Source organism: Typopeltis vanoorti, chromosome 6 (assembly GCF_054136105.1).
Source record: "Typopeltis vanoorti isolate ZY-2024b chromosome 6, IOZ_Tvanoo_1.0, whole genome shotgun sequence".
NCBI classification, from domain to species: Eukaryota; Metazoa; Arthropoda; class Arachnida; order Uropygi; family Thelyphonidae; genus Typopeltis; species Typopeltis vanoorti.
In genome coordinates this window covers 45,087,601-45,104,000 of record NC_143554.1, presented here as the reverse complement: position 1 = coordinate 45,104,000, position 16,400 = coordinate 45,087,601, and the positions used below count along the sequence as shown (strand labels likewise).

At 36.5% G+C, this 16,400-nt stretch overlaps 1 protein-coding gene across 4 annotated transcripts in view; it reads right to left on the bottom strand.

Annotated features, from left to right (window-relative positions):
• The window catches only part of LOC150105417 (sugar transporter SWEET1-like), a 161,261-nt gene that overhangs the window by 98,904 nt on the left and 45,957 nt on the right, over positions 1–16,400 (bottom strand). For all 4 annotated transcript variants that reach the window (XM_090394790.1, XM_090394792.1, XM_090394793.1 and 1 more), the window contains exon 4: positions 2,976–3,137. In XM_090394790.1, coding sequence (XP_090250916.1) covers positions 2,976–3,137 — 162 coding nt within the window. The remainder of the gene's footprint in view (positions 1–2,975; positions 3,138–16,400) is intronic.

Genomic DNA, 16,400 nt, shown 5'->3' with positions numbered 1-16,400 from the left:
ACTTTAATGAATAACTTCTATATTTTGGCAACATCACATTGCCATCTTCAGGAACATCAAGATATGGTATATGCACTCAGGAACTAACACAAAGCAAATGAGGAAGAAAGCAAGAAACTAATATTGTTCCTAAAGTCCTAATGGTGCCCTCTTGCGGGCTAATTTGGTAGTCTTGGCAGTTGGGCTGAAGTTCTTATAATGAAAGTCTCCCAAATTTGGGGGAGTTAGGAACATTTTTTAGAGCCTGCTGAAGATTCTTTGAATAATCTTTCGTATTTAAACTTGCTGCGATGAATTATTTTTGTTTTCTTCCAACGAATTTTATGGTGGGTATCTAAGGCATGGTCTAACAGCCCAGAGCGGCTGTACTGGTGAAACCGGATGTAGTCTTGGTGTTCTGAAATCCTGATATTTGTTGTTCTGCCTGTTTGGCCAAAGTAGGACAATTTGCAGCTGCAAGGGACCTGGTATACACCAGGTAGGTCTAGGGGAAGTGGTTGGTCTTTGGTAGAGCTGATAAGGGATGCCAACTTTTTATATGGTCTGTAACAGGAAGTAAGGTCATATTTTTTGAGGATATTGGTTATTTTCTCAGAGGTGACCTGGATGTAGGGGATGGTGATAGACTTGGTGTAATCTTTATTGTGAAGGGGGGAGGGGGGTTGTGGTTTACAGGCTTTAGTATTTTTTGGATTTTTTTGGGGTTATAGTCATTGGCTAAGAAAGTGTTGAGAATGTGGTTTAGTTCAATAGTCAGGGCCTTGTCATCTGAGCAGATTAATTTGGCCCTGTTATATAGTGTTTTTATCACCCCATATTGTTGTGAGGGGGGGGGATTGCTGGTGAATGTATCTGCCAGTGTGGGTGGGTTTTCTGTAAACAGAGAAAACCAAAGATCCGTCAAGCTGGCGGGTGATTAAAGTGTCTAGGAAGGGGAGAGTGTTGTTTTCATCTTTTTCTAAGGTGAACTGGACTCTGGGGTGTTGGTTGTTTAAGTGTGTTAGGAAGGAGTGGAGTGTGTCTGAGCCATGTGGCCAAATAGCAAACACATCATCCACATAACGAAGCCAGATAGTGGGTTTTTGTGGGGCGGAGTTTAAGGCTTTCTCTTCAAATGTCTCCATAAAGAAATTGGCCAAGGGTGGGGAAAGTGGTGAACCCATGGCTGTCCCCTCTATCTGTTTGTAGAACTTTCCTTGCCAAACAAAATAGCCTGAGTTCATTGTGAACTGAAATAGGGCTGAGATATCGGGAGGAAACTTGGCTTGGATGAGCTCAAGGGTTTCTTTGAGTGGGACATTAGTGAATAGGGAGGAGACGTCAAAACTGACCATTATGTCAGTGTGTTGGAGTGTGAGGTTTTCTATACTGGCTTTAAAGTGGGCTGAGTTTTTTTGTGTGATGGTGTGTTGTTCACTGCTTAATGTAATGTTATTCATTAAAGTTACCTTTAATTAATATACTTTATATGCGTTGTTAATTCCGTAAACTAATTACCAGTTATGTCTAACCAACGTATAAGTCTTGCTACTAGAGATGTGACATTGACTAATGGGTGAACAGAGGCAGACAAATTGGAGATGCTCACAATACTTGAGAACCTTAATATGAATATAGCCATGGCATATCAGGAAGATCCAAGACTGAAGTTAAAAAGTATTATTATATTATCAATCTCACACCTTCTATGGAGTCAGCAGACTTATTATGGGATGTTATTACAACCTAATTAGCATCTCAGGAGTGGTGGTTGAGGTATTTGAGAAGTTGCTAAATAATTCAGGACTGGGTGGTCAGAAATATGATATTCCATAGTGGGCATCATGGTTTTATGAAGGGCAAATCTTGTCTTTGTAATCTGCTTACTTTTTAAAATAAAATGACAATTGATTTGGATAAAAGAAATGGCTACTCAACGATACTATTGCAAAGTCTGGACTTTGCAAAAGGTATTTGACAGGATTCAACATGGAATTCTGTTACATTACCTGAAACAAATGGGAATGGTGTGCCAGGGAGCTCAGTACTTGGTCCTCTGCTGTTCAATTTGTACATCAATGATATAGGAAATGATTTGATGGGAAACATTCAGCTGTTTTCTGATGATACAAAGTTAGGAAGAGTAAGTGTCAATGATGATGGGATCATGCAGGATGAATTAAACAGAGTAGTAGTATGGGCAAAAGTAAAAGCAAAAGCTGCCAGTTTAATGGGGCCAGGTGTAAGGGCATGCCCTTTGGAATGCACTAGCAGTGTATTATATCAATGGAAATGAATTGCAGGAAACTGGGAGTGAGTGTAGACAGGAAGTTGAAGTTCAGAGGGAAGGCATATCACAAAGATGGCCAAAACATCACATCAAATTATTTGGTTGCTGAAGAACACACTGACAAGAAGGGACAGGGAAGTTATTATTATGTTATTATTCCTCATTATAAGGCTTTAATAAGGCCACATCTGAATTACTGTAGCACAGATCTGGTTGCCTGGATGAGGATGTATTGAGAGATCCATAGGTGAGTGACATTAAGATTGTAGTTGGTGTATGAAATGCACCCTATGTGAGCTTTAAAAATTACTGATAGACAAAAAAGAGGGGATGTGATAGGAATAAGCTATTCAAGGGATTTTATAGGATAGACATCAAAGACTTTTTTTACCCCAGCACATGGCAAAACCAGCTGATAGACATAAAAAGAGGGGACATGATAGAAGCTTATAAATTACAAAAGAGGTTTTACAACACTGAAGACTTTTTTCAGTCAGGATTATTAGGAGTAGATTTTTTGCTTGGAAGGCATTGAATGGGTGGAATGGAGCACCAGATATGATGAATGTGAATGCTTCATTAATGAATGAGTTCAAGCAAGTATGATAAGTATTGTGTGAATTATGGTTAGAGTGGATCTCCATCAATGAGTCTGACTCCATGTAGATGCTTGGGAAATAATGATAGTAATAATGATTAATCTTACCAAAGTTATCAATGGTGATCCAAGAAACATTAGAACTGCTCCTGATGCTACATAGCCAGATAAACTGGTTGCTTCTGCTTTATCTTTTATTCCATAATTCACATAGAAGATGATTAAACCAAGCATAATCCCTGTAATTAGTAGCTGTTTCTGCAGAAGTGCCTGCCAATTTTAAAAAAATTAAGTTTATTAAAAGAGAAAATACAACAAATTATTAAAAATGAGGAGAAAGGATCATCCATAATTATATAGCAACTTCAACAACAACAAAAAAGAAGGGACATGGTATAATACCTAGATTATTGTGTATTTACATGATTAAATAGTTTTCTTCTTTTGAAGGATCACAAGGATAGCATATAAAGCATTTAAAAAAGAAAAACATGTTTTACTGTCAGTTATCTGACAGCAGATGATTTAATGGATAAAAGACATGTTAAGGCAAAAAGAATAAAGTTTATTACATAACTTTAATGTTGCTTAGATGATGATGATGCTACGGTTTCACTAGAAGAAAAAAAAAATACTAACTTTTGCAAAACACTAATTCTTTTTTTCCCCTCAGCATGTCTTTATCGATTAAATCTTTTATAATAACATTACAAGGAAAGGTAAGCTTAAAATAAAGCATCATTAGGATAAAGAACATTATGAATTCAGTGTAAAAATAAACAGATGATTCACAGAAAACAGTCAATTTAAAAAATAATCTAGATTTGAGACCAAAGTTATACATATAACATACCTGGTACATTTGCTAAATGTAATTTTGTTCTGTATGACTTTCAGGTGACTGGAAGAAAAAAAAAAAAAAAAACTGATGTAATAATGCATGAGCAATAGTGACTACCAAATATGATGAATGAGGCCTCAATTCTTGTTTAGACTGCCATGTGAGTATATGACATTCCCTTATCTTGAAGATAAGGCATTGAAGATGATCAATTAATCCAAGAAGATACAAAGAGCAAGACTTGACTTAGCCTTGCATTTGTGCAAGGCTAAGTCAGGTCTTGCTCTTTGATATCACTGCAATGTCAATCTTTCCAAATTTTATAACTTCTGCACTCTGACCTATAGGGAATCTTTTTTGTAAAGGAATACTGGCACATGCATATCTCTGTTTCAAGTATATACAATGTCCTCTGTTCTTGCAACCTGTCATATTAAAGACGTACTAGAACTGCCAATATTCCTGATGATGAACGGAAGAAATATATTTGCTGCTGCAACTATGATCAGTCAGGTCTAGCTGACCATGCCTTTGATGATTTGAATCAAACGGAAAACTATTATGCTTCACCACAGCAAATATAAACTTAAAACATTTTTTTGAAATGGCAGCAGACCTTAGATGATGTTGCTGTGTAAGGGAAAGAATACTGGAAATATTAAACCCGTGTTTATTTCACTGTACTAAATAAATAAATTCCGTGTGATGATACAGTGTTCCCTTTTTTTTTTTTTTTTTTTTTGTACGGGAGTTCATGGTACCATATAGTCCCCCCAAATTTCATCCGGGCTCCGGAACCGGCATAGGCTGATGAATCAGACCTATGGCTGGGTCAGTATTCCTGACTAATCCGTGTGTGTCCTCAGACCGGTATGCCTGCTTGTGGGATGAAAAACACCAGATAAACTGGTGGGGAAAGACCCTGCTGTCCACGCCCGAGACTGGCTAACTTGGCTATGGCTGAGGTAGATCCTTGAGCTCCTCACGTTGTTGACAGGAATCGAACCTAGGACATTCCTTCCCCAGGCATATGCTTCGCAACCATATGCCTAGGACACTCCTTCCCCAGGCATATGCTTTGCAACCATATGCCTAGGACACTCCTTCCCCAGGCATATGGTTGCGAAGCACAAAGCCACTAGGCTAACCGCGCGGACTTCACTGTACTGATTTCATTCCATTAAACCTGAATACTGGTCCACTCCCATCTCTGTTTCAAGTATATACAATGTCCTCTGTTCTTGCAACCTGTCATATTATGGACATACTAGAACTCCATAAGTCCATAAGAGACCAGCTAACTCAACCTTGACTGAAAAGCCTTTATAAAGATTCTTCAAACCTTAGATTTTAAAACTTACATTTTTTCAGCAAAAGGGCATGATCAATCATAAAAGGGGGAAAGTAAAGCATACAGAAGCAAAATGTAATTGAAGGAACAAAATTAAAAAAAAAACTCATCATCGTCATCATCAAATTCCTGCCATGTACCCTCAAGGGGGTGTAGAGGATATGATAGTACTACATGAAAAAAATTACATCATTACTAACTTCCTATATACAATTTTCCTCCAAATCAGTCTGTTACTTGTCAAGACTCCAACATTATCAGATCTCATATTGCTATCGTCTAAGGCACTTTGTACCGTATCAATCCACCTATATCTTGGTCTTCCTCTGAGTCGTTTTGCTGCCAACCTGGCAGAGAACACTTGTTTTGCTAATCTTACTTTGCCCATTCTGTTTAAATGACCATACCACCTGAGATTAGCTCTGCTAACACATTCCTCAATGCCGACAATGTCAAGTTCTATCCTAATATCCTCGTTTTTTATATGATATTGCCATTGATGCCATCTGTTCACGCCTATAATCTTTCTCAGGACTCTCATACCTGCGGTCTCTAGTCTTTGGTCAAGTGTTTTACTTCTGACCCGGCTCTCAGATCCGTAAGTTAAAACTGGTTTGAACGCTGTCTTGTATACAGCTAATTTAGTGTTCCGACTAATTTCTCTCTTATTCCATATGAATTTATTCAATTGACTTCCCACCATACCAACTTTGCTGATTCTGTTGTCTATTTCTATATTTAATTTACCATCTTCACTAAAAATCGTGCCTAAGTAGCTGAAATGTTTTACTTGTTCACACAGGTTCTCCATTCAGAACACAGTTGACATTTTCAATGATTCTGCCTATTTTCATCGTCTTTGTCTTTTTATTGCTGACCTTCATACCATATCTATTACAACAGCTATTCAATTTAGTCAGAGAATCTTGCAGACTTGTAGCGGATTTATTTAGAAGTATAACATCATTCGCATAAAGCAAAGAGCTGACATTAACATCTCCAATTTTGATATCAGGCTTAATACCACATTCCTTCATAATGTGATCCATATAGATAATGAATAACAGAGGGGATAATGTACATCCTTGTCTCACACCAGATTTAACATTAAACCATCTTCCTGTACTTCCTTCAATTCTAACTGCTGACTCATAACTCAAATAAAGACTAAGTATTGCTTGATATAATGCCCCATTGACACCATATAACTGCAGCGTATTGAATAGCTTCTCTCTTGGCACCTTGTCATATGCCTTTTCCAAATCGACAAAACTTAAATACAGATCTTTGTTATATTCCCATGCTTTCTCGACTATTTGTCGTAAAGTGAAGATCTGATCCTGACAGCCTCTATTTGGCCTGAATCCAGCTTGTTCTTCACCAATCTTTTCTTCCACAATTCTTCTCAACTGTTTCTCAAGTATACTTGCATAGATCTTGCCAGGAACGCTTAGTAGGGAAATACCTCTGTAATTCTCACATTCAGTTTTATTTCCCTTTTTTATATATGGGTACTATGAGAGCTCTACTCCAATCATCGGGAATTCATCCCTCTGTCCAGGCTTTCTGAACTATGCAGTGCAGCCACTGTAAGACTCTTATACCACCATACTTCAGCATTTCTGGTCGAATATCATCTACTCCTGCTGCCTTTCCACATTTCAAGCCTTTGATGGCTTTTTCTACTTCAAGTATGGATATTTATTCCCGACTGCATGTATGATCAGTATTTTTAACCACTGTGCGGTCATCACTGCTTATTTCATTTAGCAGTTTTTCAAAGTAATTACTCCATACTTCAAGGATATCCTTTTCTCCTGTTTTCATGTCACCTTTATCATCTCTAATTCCTTTTACAGCACTCTTTCCTCCATTCCTAAGCTTCTTCAACAACCTCCAGAATATTTTGCCACCTTCTTGATATTTATTTTCTATATTCTTGCCAAAGTCCTCCCATGACTTTTGTTTAGCTAGTTTTACACAGCATTTAGCATTCTTGCATTTGTCCCTGTATTCTCTAAGAGCACAAGCTGACTTATTTGACAGGAACTTTTGATATGCTTTCTTCTTTTCCTTCACTGCCTCTTTAACTTCCTGTGTCCACCAGGGAGTTCTGATTTTTTTATCCTTGCAGACAACTTCACCACATGCCTCTCTGACAGAATCAATCAATGTTTTTTTCAGAGTCTGCCATGAATCTCCAAGGTTTGATTCCTGTTCTCAAACTCTTTCATTTTTTTTCAATAATCTTTGTGTATTTCAGTCTACAGTTCACATCTGAGAGCTGCTCAACTTTTATTCGCTTTAAAACTTTCTTACATGTTATTCTTTTCAATACGAAATTCAATTTTATCCTGCTCATGACTAAACAGTGATCACTTCCAATTTCAAATCCTCTGTACACTCTGGTGTCCTGCACCAGGGAGAAAACATCACTATCTACAATAACATAATCAATAAGACTTTTCTTATTCCTTGCCTTTTCTCTCCATGTGAATTTGTGCATATTTAATGTTGGAACATAGTGTTAGTAATAACCAGTCCATGTCCTGAGCAGAAATCCAACAGATATTTGCCATTATTATTAGCTTTGCTCTTTTCTCCAAATTTTCCCAAAATATTTTTGTATGTCTCACAGTCATTTCCTACTCTGCTATTTAGATCCCCAACAAGGACCAACTTTTCCTTTTTCATTGTGTCAGTTGCTTTTTCTAAAGTCTCAAAAAATTCGTCCACTTCTACCTTAGTAGAACCTTCTGTGGGACCATAGGCACAAATAAGTCTCATTGTCCAGTTCCCCATTCTCATATTTTCCCACATTACTCTACTTGAGAGTGACTGCCATTCAAGAAGATTAGCCTCATATTTTGTGTTGAATACTATGGCTACTCCTTCTTTTCCTTGATTGCCATTGCCTGAATATAACATTTTGTATTTACTGCTCAGAAAGATCTCACCAGTTTTTGTCTTTTTTGTTTCAGTTACCCTATTATGTCGATCTGGAACTTATCTAATTCTTCAGCTAGCTCCATTTCTTTGCCATTCAGGCTTCTTATGTTGATAGTACCGATCTTTAACTCTGGTGATGTTGAATGGGGGTTTGTTTTCAGATTTGTTCCAGTAGCTGACTTTTCGCTGTTCACCCTGGTTCCCTGGCAAAAACAACGGGGGTCTTGTTTAACAGGGCGATACCCCAGCCGGCACGAAATTTGTCATGTTGTACCATCATTTTTTATTTTGGTTTAACCAATAAGAATACAATTTGGTCGGCTAAATTCCAAATTGCCAGCCCATCCCCGTTCGTTCAGTATCCAAGTAGATACCCAACAGGGTGCACCACGAGAAGGTGAGGATTGGACATTAGGTCAGAAGCCTTGGTCAGTTCTCCGCATTCTTTTAAAGGCTAAAACTGTATACTATTAATCTTGAGAAATTTGAAGAGAGGGGAAAATAAGTTTTATTAATGGAGTAATTACTGAACAAAAATTTTGAAAAAAGAACTTTATATCAAAACAAAGGAGTACACAGCAATGGCCTATCACAGGCAACAAACTTGGTTTTCAGAAACTTCATTAATGATGCAATAGCATGGTCAATATATCTGTATAAATGTACTATGTCTCAACTGTGTATTCATGCTGGTTTTATTGTGGAATAAAGTTTTTGGGAAGGGGAAACCTACTATCTCTGTATATAAGATCAGCCTACTTCACGTTGAAAAGTGCTGTAAAGGTTCTTCATATTCTAGATAGAATTTAAACTCTTGTCTTTCCAGTCAAACACCATGTTAACTGGTAAGGCATATGGAAGCCATCATGATGAATTTACCAAATTGCAAAGATATCTCAAATATTAATTATCACTAACAGAGCTGATAACTACCTGTCCACCCATTTTCTTTGCAAATTTGACAATTTAACTCTGTCGTTTGCATTAATTCTGCTTCTCCTCTCCTCCATCTGGCTCCTCCCCCCATCATGCTATGTTAGTTTAGGCCTTCCTCTTTTTCTTTTTCCTTCTGGGATCCATGCCAATGCTACTGGCATGGATCCCAGAAGGAATTCCAATGCTACTGGCATTGGAATTTCTTCCCTGTCCATTCACAATGCATGACCAATCCCTTTCCTTCTTCATTTTTCTATTTCACTGGCAATCCTTTTTTTAAATTTATATTTTTTATTTATACAACTCATCCTTTCTTATGCACCATGGCTAAAATATTTTAAGTGTTTTATGCAAATACTTTCATTTGGCTACCTGTTTTTTTTTTGCCAAACAGTCATCAATTTCTGTCTCATATCCATATTCAATGTCTTCAATATTACTACTGAAGGGCTTCATTTTGGTTTCATTATAATATATTTGGATAATTGGGATTTATTATTCAATCTTCTGAAAGCAGTAATTGCTTTTGTCAATCTTTGTATTATATCCTCTATCAGTTCCACCTTAAGTACCAATATTAGTTACCAGGTATAATAAATTTAGTTTAATCCTTTATCCAAGTGTGAGCAAACAAAATTTGCACCTGAAAATATCTACAGGACTGGGGTAAGGTAGTACAACACTGGGAAACTCGCAGCAAAGGTGGACTTTCAACATCTTTCTCTAAATCCAGAGTAATTTAATAAAAAGGTGGCACACCTTTTGGCAACTCCTATAGGTAAAGATGACCTTGCCATTGCTTCTGCCTGGTATCTCCACTTCTGGGCTTGGCTCCCACTGAAGAGACCTCAATAAAGGTCGAAACTAGTCTGGGTAGTGGCCCTTCCCTTAATGCATAACATTATACATATCCGCAAGGAGATGTGTTTTGCATTATGGGAGATACTGAGATAAGAATGATGTTAGCTTGGCGCACCTTTGCTACGAGTTGCCCAGTGTTGTACTACCTTACCCCAGTCCTGAAGATATTTTCAGGTGCAAACCTTGTTTGCTCACACTTGGATAAAGGATTAAACTAAATTTATTAAACTAAAGTTTGGATAACATACCTGGTAACTGTATGAAAAATAAACTTTCAACAGTTACCAGGTATGTTATCCATAGTGCCAAATGAGAGCAACACTTTATTTATTAATTCATATGGAGTTACCTCCCTTTTTCTCCCCCATCCCTATTGGGGTAAGTTGAGCCCCCCTCATGGGGGGGTTAAGTATTTATGCCTGTAGATTCGTGTGTGTTCACAGGGCCAGTTTGCCTGCTTGCGGGATGAAAAACACCAGATAAACTGGCGAAAAAACCCTACTGCCCACACCCAAGACCGGCTAACTTGGTTGTGGCTGAGGAAGATCCTCAAATTCCTCACGCCTCCGACGGGAATCGAACCTGGGACACTCCTTCCCCAGTCATATGGTTGCGAAGTGCACAGAGCAACACTAATATCTACCAACAGAAATAATGAAGATCATATCAGCTATGAGCTAATCAAAATAGATAAGGAAGATTCAATTAAGGATTCTAGGCTAAATACAAGGGCTATAGGTCAGGCAAAGAATTAACAGGAGTAAGCTGTGAATGAATGCATTACTGTAAAATGGCAAGACTATGGTTTAATAATTGGATGTCAAAAATAGGAATTTTTTGATTGGCTCATGTTGTCTTTTAATTTTTTTAATTTAATTTTTTCTTTATTTTTTATTTTCAACTTTTTTTTTTTTTTTTTTTTTTTTTTTTTTACACAAGAGGTCAGTTTACACAGATTAATTAGTTTTAGGCATTATGTAACTTCCAATAGTATGGTGCTAGTTGCTTTAATGTAGTGTGTCTAGATATGTATGCATCCCTGAAGATGACCTTAAGGGAGATTCTATTTGCAGTAGCAAATTATAGACCAATCAGTAGCTCGGGTGTGGTGGTAAAAGTACTAGAAAAATTGTAAAAAAAGAGAATTGAAGAATGGGTAGATAAAAATATGATGCTGTATGAGGGTCAAACATGACTTTGTGAAGGGTCGGTCATGCCTTAGTAATTTACTAACTTTTTATAACAGAGTAGGAGCTCAGCTGGATAAAGGAAATGGCTACATGATGATTTTGTTGGATTTTGGAAAGGCATTTGATAGAATACCACATGGAACTCTGTTAGGAAAATCAGAACAAATGGGGAGGAATAATTCACTGGTTAAGTGGACAGATATCAGAAAGTGGTATATATGGAGGAGCAGAATCGAGGCAAAAGCAGATAACTGGTGGTGTGCTGCAAGGTTCAGTATTGGGACCCTTGCTGTTTAATTTGTACATAACCGATATTGGAAATAACCTGAAAGGAAATCAGTTGTTTGCTGATCATGCAAAATTAGGTAGAGTAATAGTTAATCAAGGGAACATTCATGGAGAGCTTGCAGGACGATTTAACATCAATGTGGAGAAATGTAAAGTTATGCATTTTGGGAAAAATAGATTACAATCCATGTATCATATTGATGGCACTACTACAGGAAATAGATGAAGTAAGAGATTTAGAGGTGGTGTAGACAGAGAGTGAAAGTTTAGAGGGCAATTAAAGTTGCTAAGGTAGCATATAAGATTACTTGGCTATTGAAGAATACATTAACCTATAGATATAAGGAAGTTGTTATTCCTCTTTATAAGGCTTTGATATGCCCATCTGGATTACTGTACTAGGTTTCTTGGGGATGAGGAAGCAGTGGAGAGGATTCAGAGGTCAGTGCCCATGACAAAGATATGTTCCCTGTGAAGATAGATTGAAGGTGTGTGGATTGCAGAAGTTTGTTGATAGGAGAAAAAGAGGAGATATGATAGAAACGTTTAAGTTGCTTAAAGGGTTTTATAGGATAGATACAGGGGAAATGTTTCAGCACTTGGCTAGAGGGACCAGAATGTGGGGTCATCCCTGGAAGTTGAATAAAGGTGTGGTTAGTAGGGGATGTGAGGACTAGATTTTTTGTCACATCAGTCTTAGTGTGGATAGATTGGGCCTCCAGTGATGAGTCTTCAAATTCCATGGAGTTGCCCGAATAATAATAATAATATAAAGGTCAAAACATAGAATATTAATGTTATTCAATTTTTTTAAAATGTAAGTAGGAGTTGAATCCATAAATCTTCCATAATGAGTGCTATTTAATTACACTGAAAGCAAGAGCATACAGTATACTGTTAAAAGTATTTAGATACTAATAATCATCTTTAATGTTTATTATTAACTGCAAATCATGCTGTGAAGCATCAGTCTTAGTTTTGTTACCACAGCCCAAATGGCATCAGTAGATTAGTAAATGTATATTGGCCAGTATGGTTGTTAAGTCAATAGGCCACGGGTTTGAATACCACTGCTGGCATGGGCATTTGTGAAACCTATAAGTGGTAAATAAATGTGATCCCATGATGTGAAATCACAACTGTGACTATTACAAGCCTGAAATGGCTAGAAACAAGTTTGGTCTCCGAGGCTGTGCGTTTTGGATTATATAACACTGACTGTTGAAAGTGACTTTCTCTGTGAGGCCCACCCGTGAAAGGTAGGCCTCACAGAGAAATTCACTTTCAACAGTCAGTGCCTCTTAGACAGTTGTTTCAAATATTGTTCTATAGATTGCATTGTGTATGAGCGTAACAAAAGCTGTTTTTTCATGTCGATTTTTAAGCTGATTTTAAACATGCCAACAAAAGTGATTCAGAATTTGAACCCCTTAAATTCGAACATAAAAAAAAATGATCAAAGGTGATGTGAAATGATCCGCAAAGCAATTCTTATGTAATGATATGAATTGTTTTATTTGACAATACACACACACACACACACACTAAAAAATATTGACACTTCTGCAGGTGTACAACACTGGCTGCTGAGAGTACTAATCATTAGTGTTAATGATTGGTGTTATTAACCTCTCCACACATACCATAAAATCCTTATCGACTATGAGTAAATCTGAAGAGACTCCCCTGGTATTTATTTTCAAATTGCATATATCTGGCAGGCTGGTTGAATAGTTTTATCACTTTCCAGCAAACAGGTTATAGATTCAAATGCCACTATAGGCATGAATATTTATGAAGGTTTATTAAGTGGTAGGTGATTTTAATTGTTCATGGTGAGACCATAACTTGGGGCCCAAAGTGACTTGTAAAAGTGCTATGTTTGGTCTCTAGAGCAAAAGAACTAGCCTACACAATACTGAATATCTGATAGGTTTAAACCTTTTCTTGGTGGTTTCCCATAAAAGGAATTTTTTAAAGTACTGTGCACCAAGAATTTAAACTGGTGCACCAAGTATTGTGCACTACTAATTCAGAAAATCATATACTTGAACAAGTAAAGCAATTTACATACTTTGGCAGTTTCATTACTCACAACCTCAACAACACAGAAACAGTAAAATACAGACTTAATAAAGGATGGTCTAATATGAATAAATTAAACAAAATATGGAAAAATAGCAGCATTTCAAAAAAGCCTCCAACTAAAACTCTATAAAATCATTACTACACCAACAGAAACATGTGGAGCTGAGATATGGAGACTAAATCAGAACGAGATACAGAAAATCACAGCATTCAAAATGAAATGCTTAAGAAAAATAAACAAGACTCACTAGTCAGAACACAAAACAAATCAGCAAGTCAAACATGAATTAAATATATAGATAAGATATCATAGCTACAATTCTTAAACAGTAATTAAGATGGTTTAGACTTCTCCAGAGAATGTCCTTTCAGAGATTACCAAATACAGTCTTGAATGGAATCATTGGAGGAAGATGATCAAGAGGCAGACCAAAAAGAGCTTAGATACTTTCCTTCAAAAAAAATAAAATAAAATAAAAATAAATAAATAATAATAATAATAAACCTCTTATGTTGGATTTTAGTTTTATCAGGCTATCAACTATTTAAGGAAACAAAGAGAAAAAAAAAAGAATGATTATCAAACAAGACCTGGATTATCAAGAAAGGCATAAATTTGAAGTTATCTTTGAAATTTTATCAGAATTAAAGAAATTCAGAGAAATTATTCAGAGCAAAAGACTGGTAAGAGAACAGAAATTATGTGGACAGTACGGGAAAAGAAACCCAAATGAAGTATTGGAAAATTTTATAAAATGATAAGGAAAATATACACTTGTAAGAAAGAAACAAGAAAAATGCAATAAGGAATAAAATGGTCATGCTAACTCAGTGGTTCTTAACTGTTTTTTTTGACTGGGGCCTCTACTCAATTTTACACGAGATTAATGACTCAATAAGATAATTATAATATATTATTAGGCAAACCTAAATTACCATCAACATATTTGAACTGATAGTTAATTAAAAATGAATGATTTTGATACAAATTAATTTTTATTCCAAAAAAAGATGTAAACTTACTGTATTTAATAAGCCAATCATTAATGGCTACTCTGAGCCTGATGAGATTATTATTATTATTATTATTATTATTAAAGAGATCCTGCTGATTTTTCAATATTAGGTTCAATGTTTGATAAACGAAGTCTCAAGTCTCCTTTTTCACTTGTTTTTTTTCGATGCTTTGCTAACAATTTAGGGGACACATTGCAAAGGTAGTGAAGATAATACAGAGGATTGCTGCAATAATGAGAAGGACACTGACCGGCAGAGATAAAAGAGTTATCATTCTGTTGTATAAGACTCTGATCAGACCACACTTAGACTATTGTTCTCAGATCTGGTCCCCAGGATTTGAAGGGGATAAATTAACTGTGGAAAGGGTACAAAGGCGGATAACAAAGATGGTGTCCGGACTGTACAATATTAGTTATGAGGATCGGCTGAGGGAGTGTGGACTGCAGAGTTTGGTGAATAGAAGAAGGAGAGGTGATATGATTGAGACTTTTAAACTGTTGAGAGGTGGTTACAGGGTTGACATTGGGGAGTTCTTTTGCTTAGTTGAACAGTGGGAAGGAGTCATGACAAGGGGCCTATTCCTAAAAGTTACGAAAAACTGCGAGAAAGAGGGTGAGGAGTGGTTTCTTTGCATGGAGGGTGGTTGAACCATGGAATGCATTGCCTGATAGAGTGGTGAGAGCGAGAACAGTCAATGCGTTTAAGGAGTGGTATGATAGACTTTGTGTTTCCTAGGAGGGACCTCCCTCGATGAGTCTTGATAGACTTGTGTTTCTTAGAAAGGACCTCCCACGATGAGTCTTTTGACTCCATGGAGGCCCTGAATAATAATAATAATAACAATTGCAACATGACACTGAATCCTTTCTCGACCAAGTATGAAGAAAGAAAAGCAATGAGCAGTAATTTTATTTCTTGCCAAAGCTTGCCAGAGCAGTAATTTTATTTCATTGCATGTTTGGCCAGAATCTTTCATACCCATGCTGCTGAAATTGTACTTGAGCTTCAAAATAATTTTTTAAGTCAATAAATTCTTCACATAAATTTAGATGAACAGACATGGCATCAGAAAGAAATGGATTTATGACCCAATCGAGTATTTTAAGCTCAGTCTCTCTTTGAATCTGATCATCAAGTTCTTCTTTCGGTGTCAGAAGATGGAAACAATAACAATCCAAATCTGTATCTAATATTAAATCATCATTTTAGACTTGGGAACTGCAGAAAATCTCGTCTTGCAATTAAGTCCAGGATGATTTTTAAATTTAGTCTTTAATTTTTTAATTTGCAAAAGTACTCCACATTTTTTTTGCTTTATTTGGATGTTTTGTTCTTAAATGATCAATCATTCTTGAAGGCGTCATTCCTTCATTGGAGAAAGTTTTTTTCACATATTAAGCACATTGGTAACTGCTCATTATTTATAGATGGAGTGAGTCCATATTTTAAATATTCATTTGAATAATGACTACACCTTTTTCACACATTTTAATGGGTTACAAAGTGCTACACAATATCAATGAAGTGTGCCACACGATACCATGGGCTAGATGTAAACTGTAAACCAGGGTTGTCAGATGGGCATTAGGAAAAGTAACAGATAAAGTTTATAAAAGTAGTGGATTCGGCTAAAAATAGCCCAAATTAATTATTTTCAAAGTAGAAAATTCAGACCAAAAAGTAGCCCAATTATTTAACTTTTAATGTAAAAATTACAAAAAATAAGTAGCGAATAAATTTGAACGCTATCGGCAGACAGACAATATAAATAGGGATGCTAGATTAAATACAGAATGTTTTGCTTTTATTGTATTAGTAGTATTATAATGCTTACCACCCCCCCTCAGCATCCTCTAACTGCTTACCCCCCCCCAGAGTTCACAGCACCCCCCAGGGTGGGGGGTGCTACCACCCAGGTTAAGAACTATTGTGCTAATTGAACAACTTAAGGTTGTGGAAGATGGACAGGAAGCACTTTAAGATTTTAAATGTAAAAAAACAATGTGACT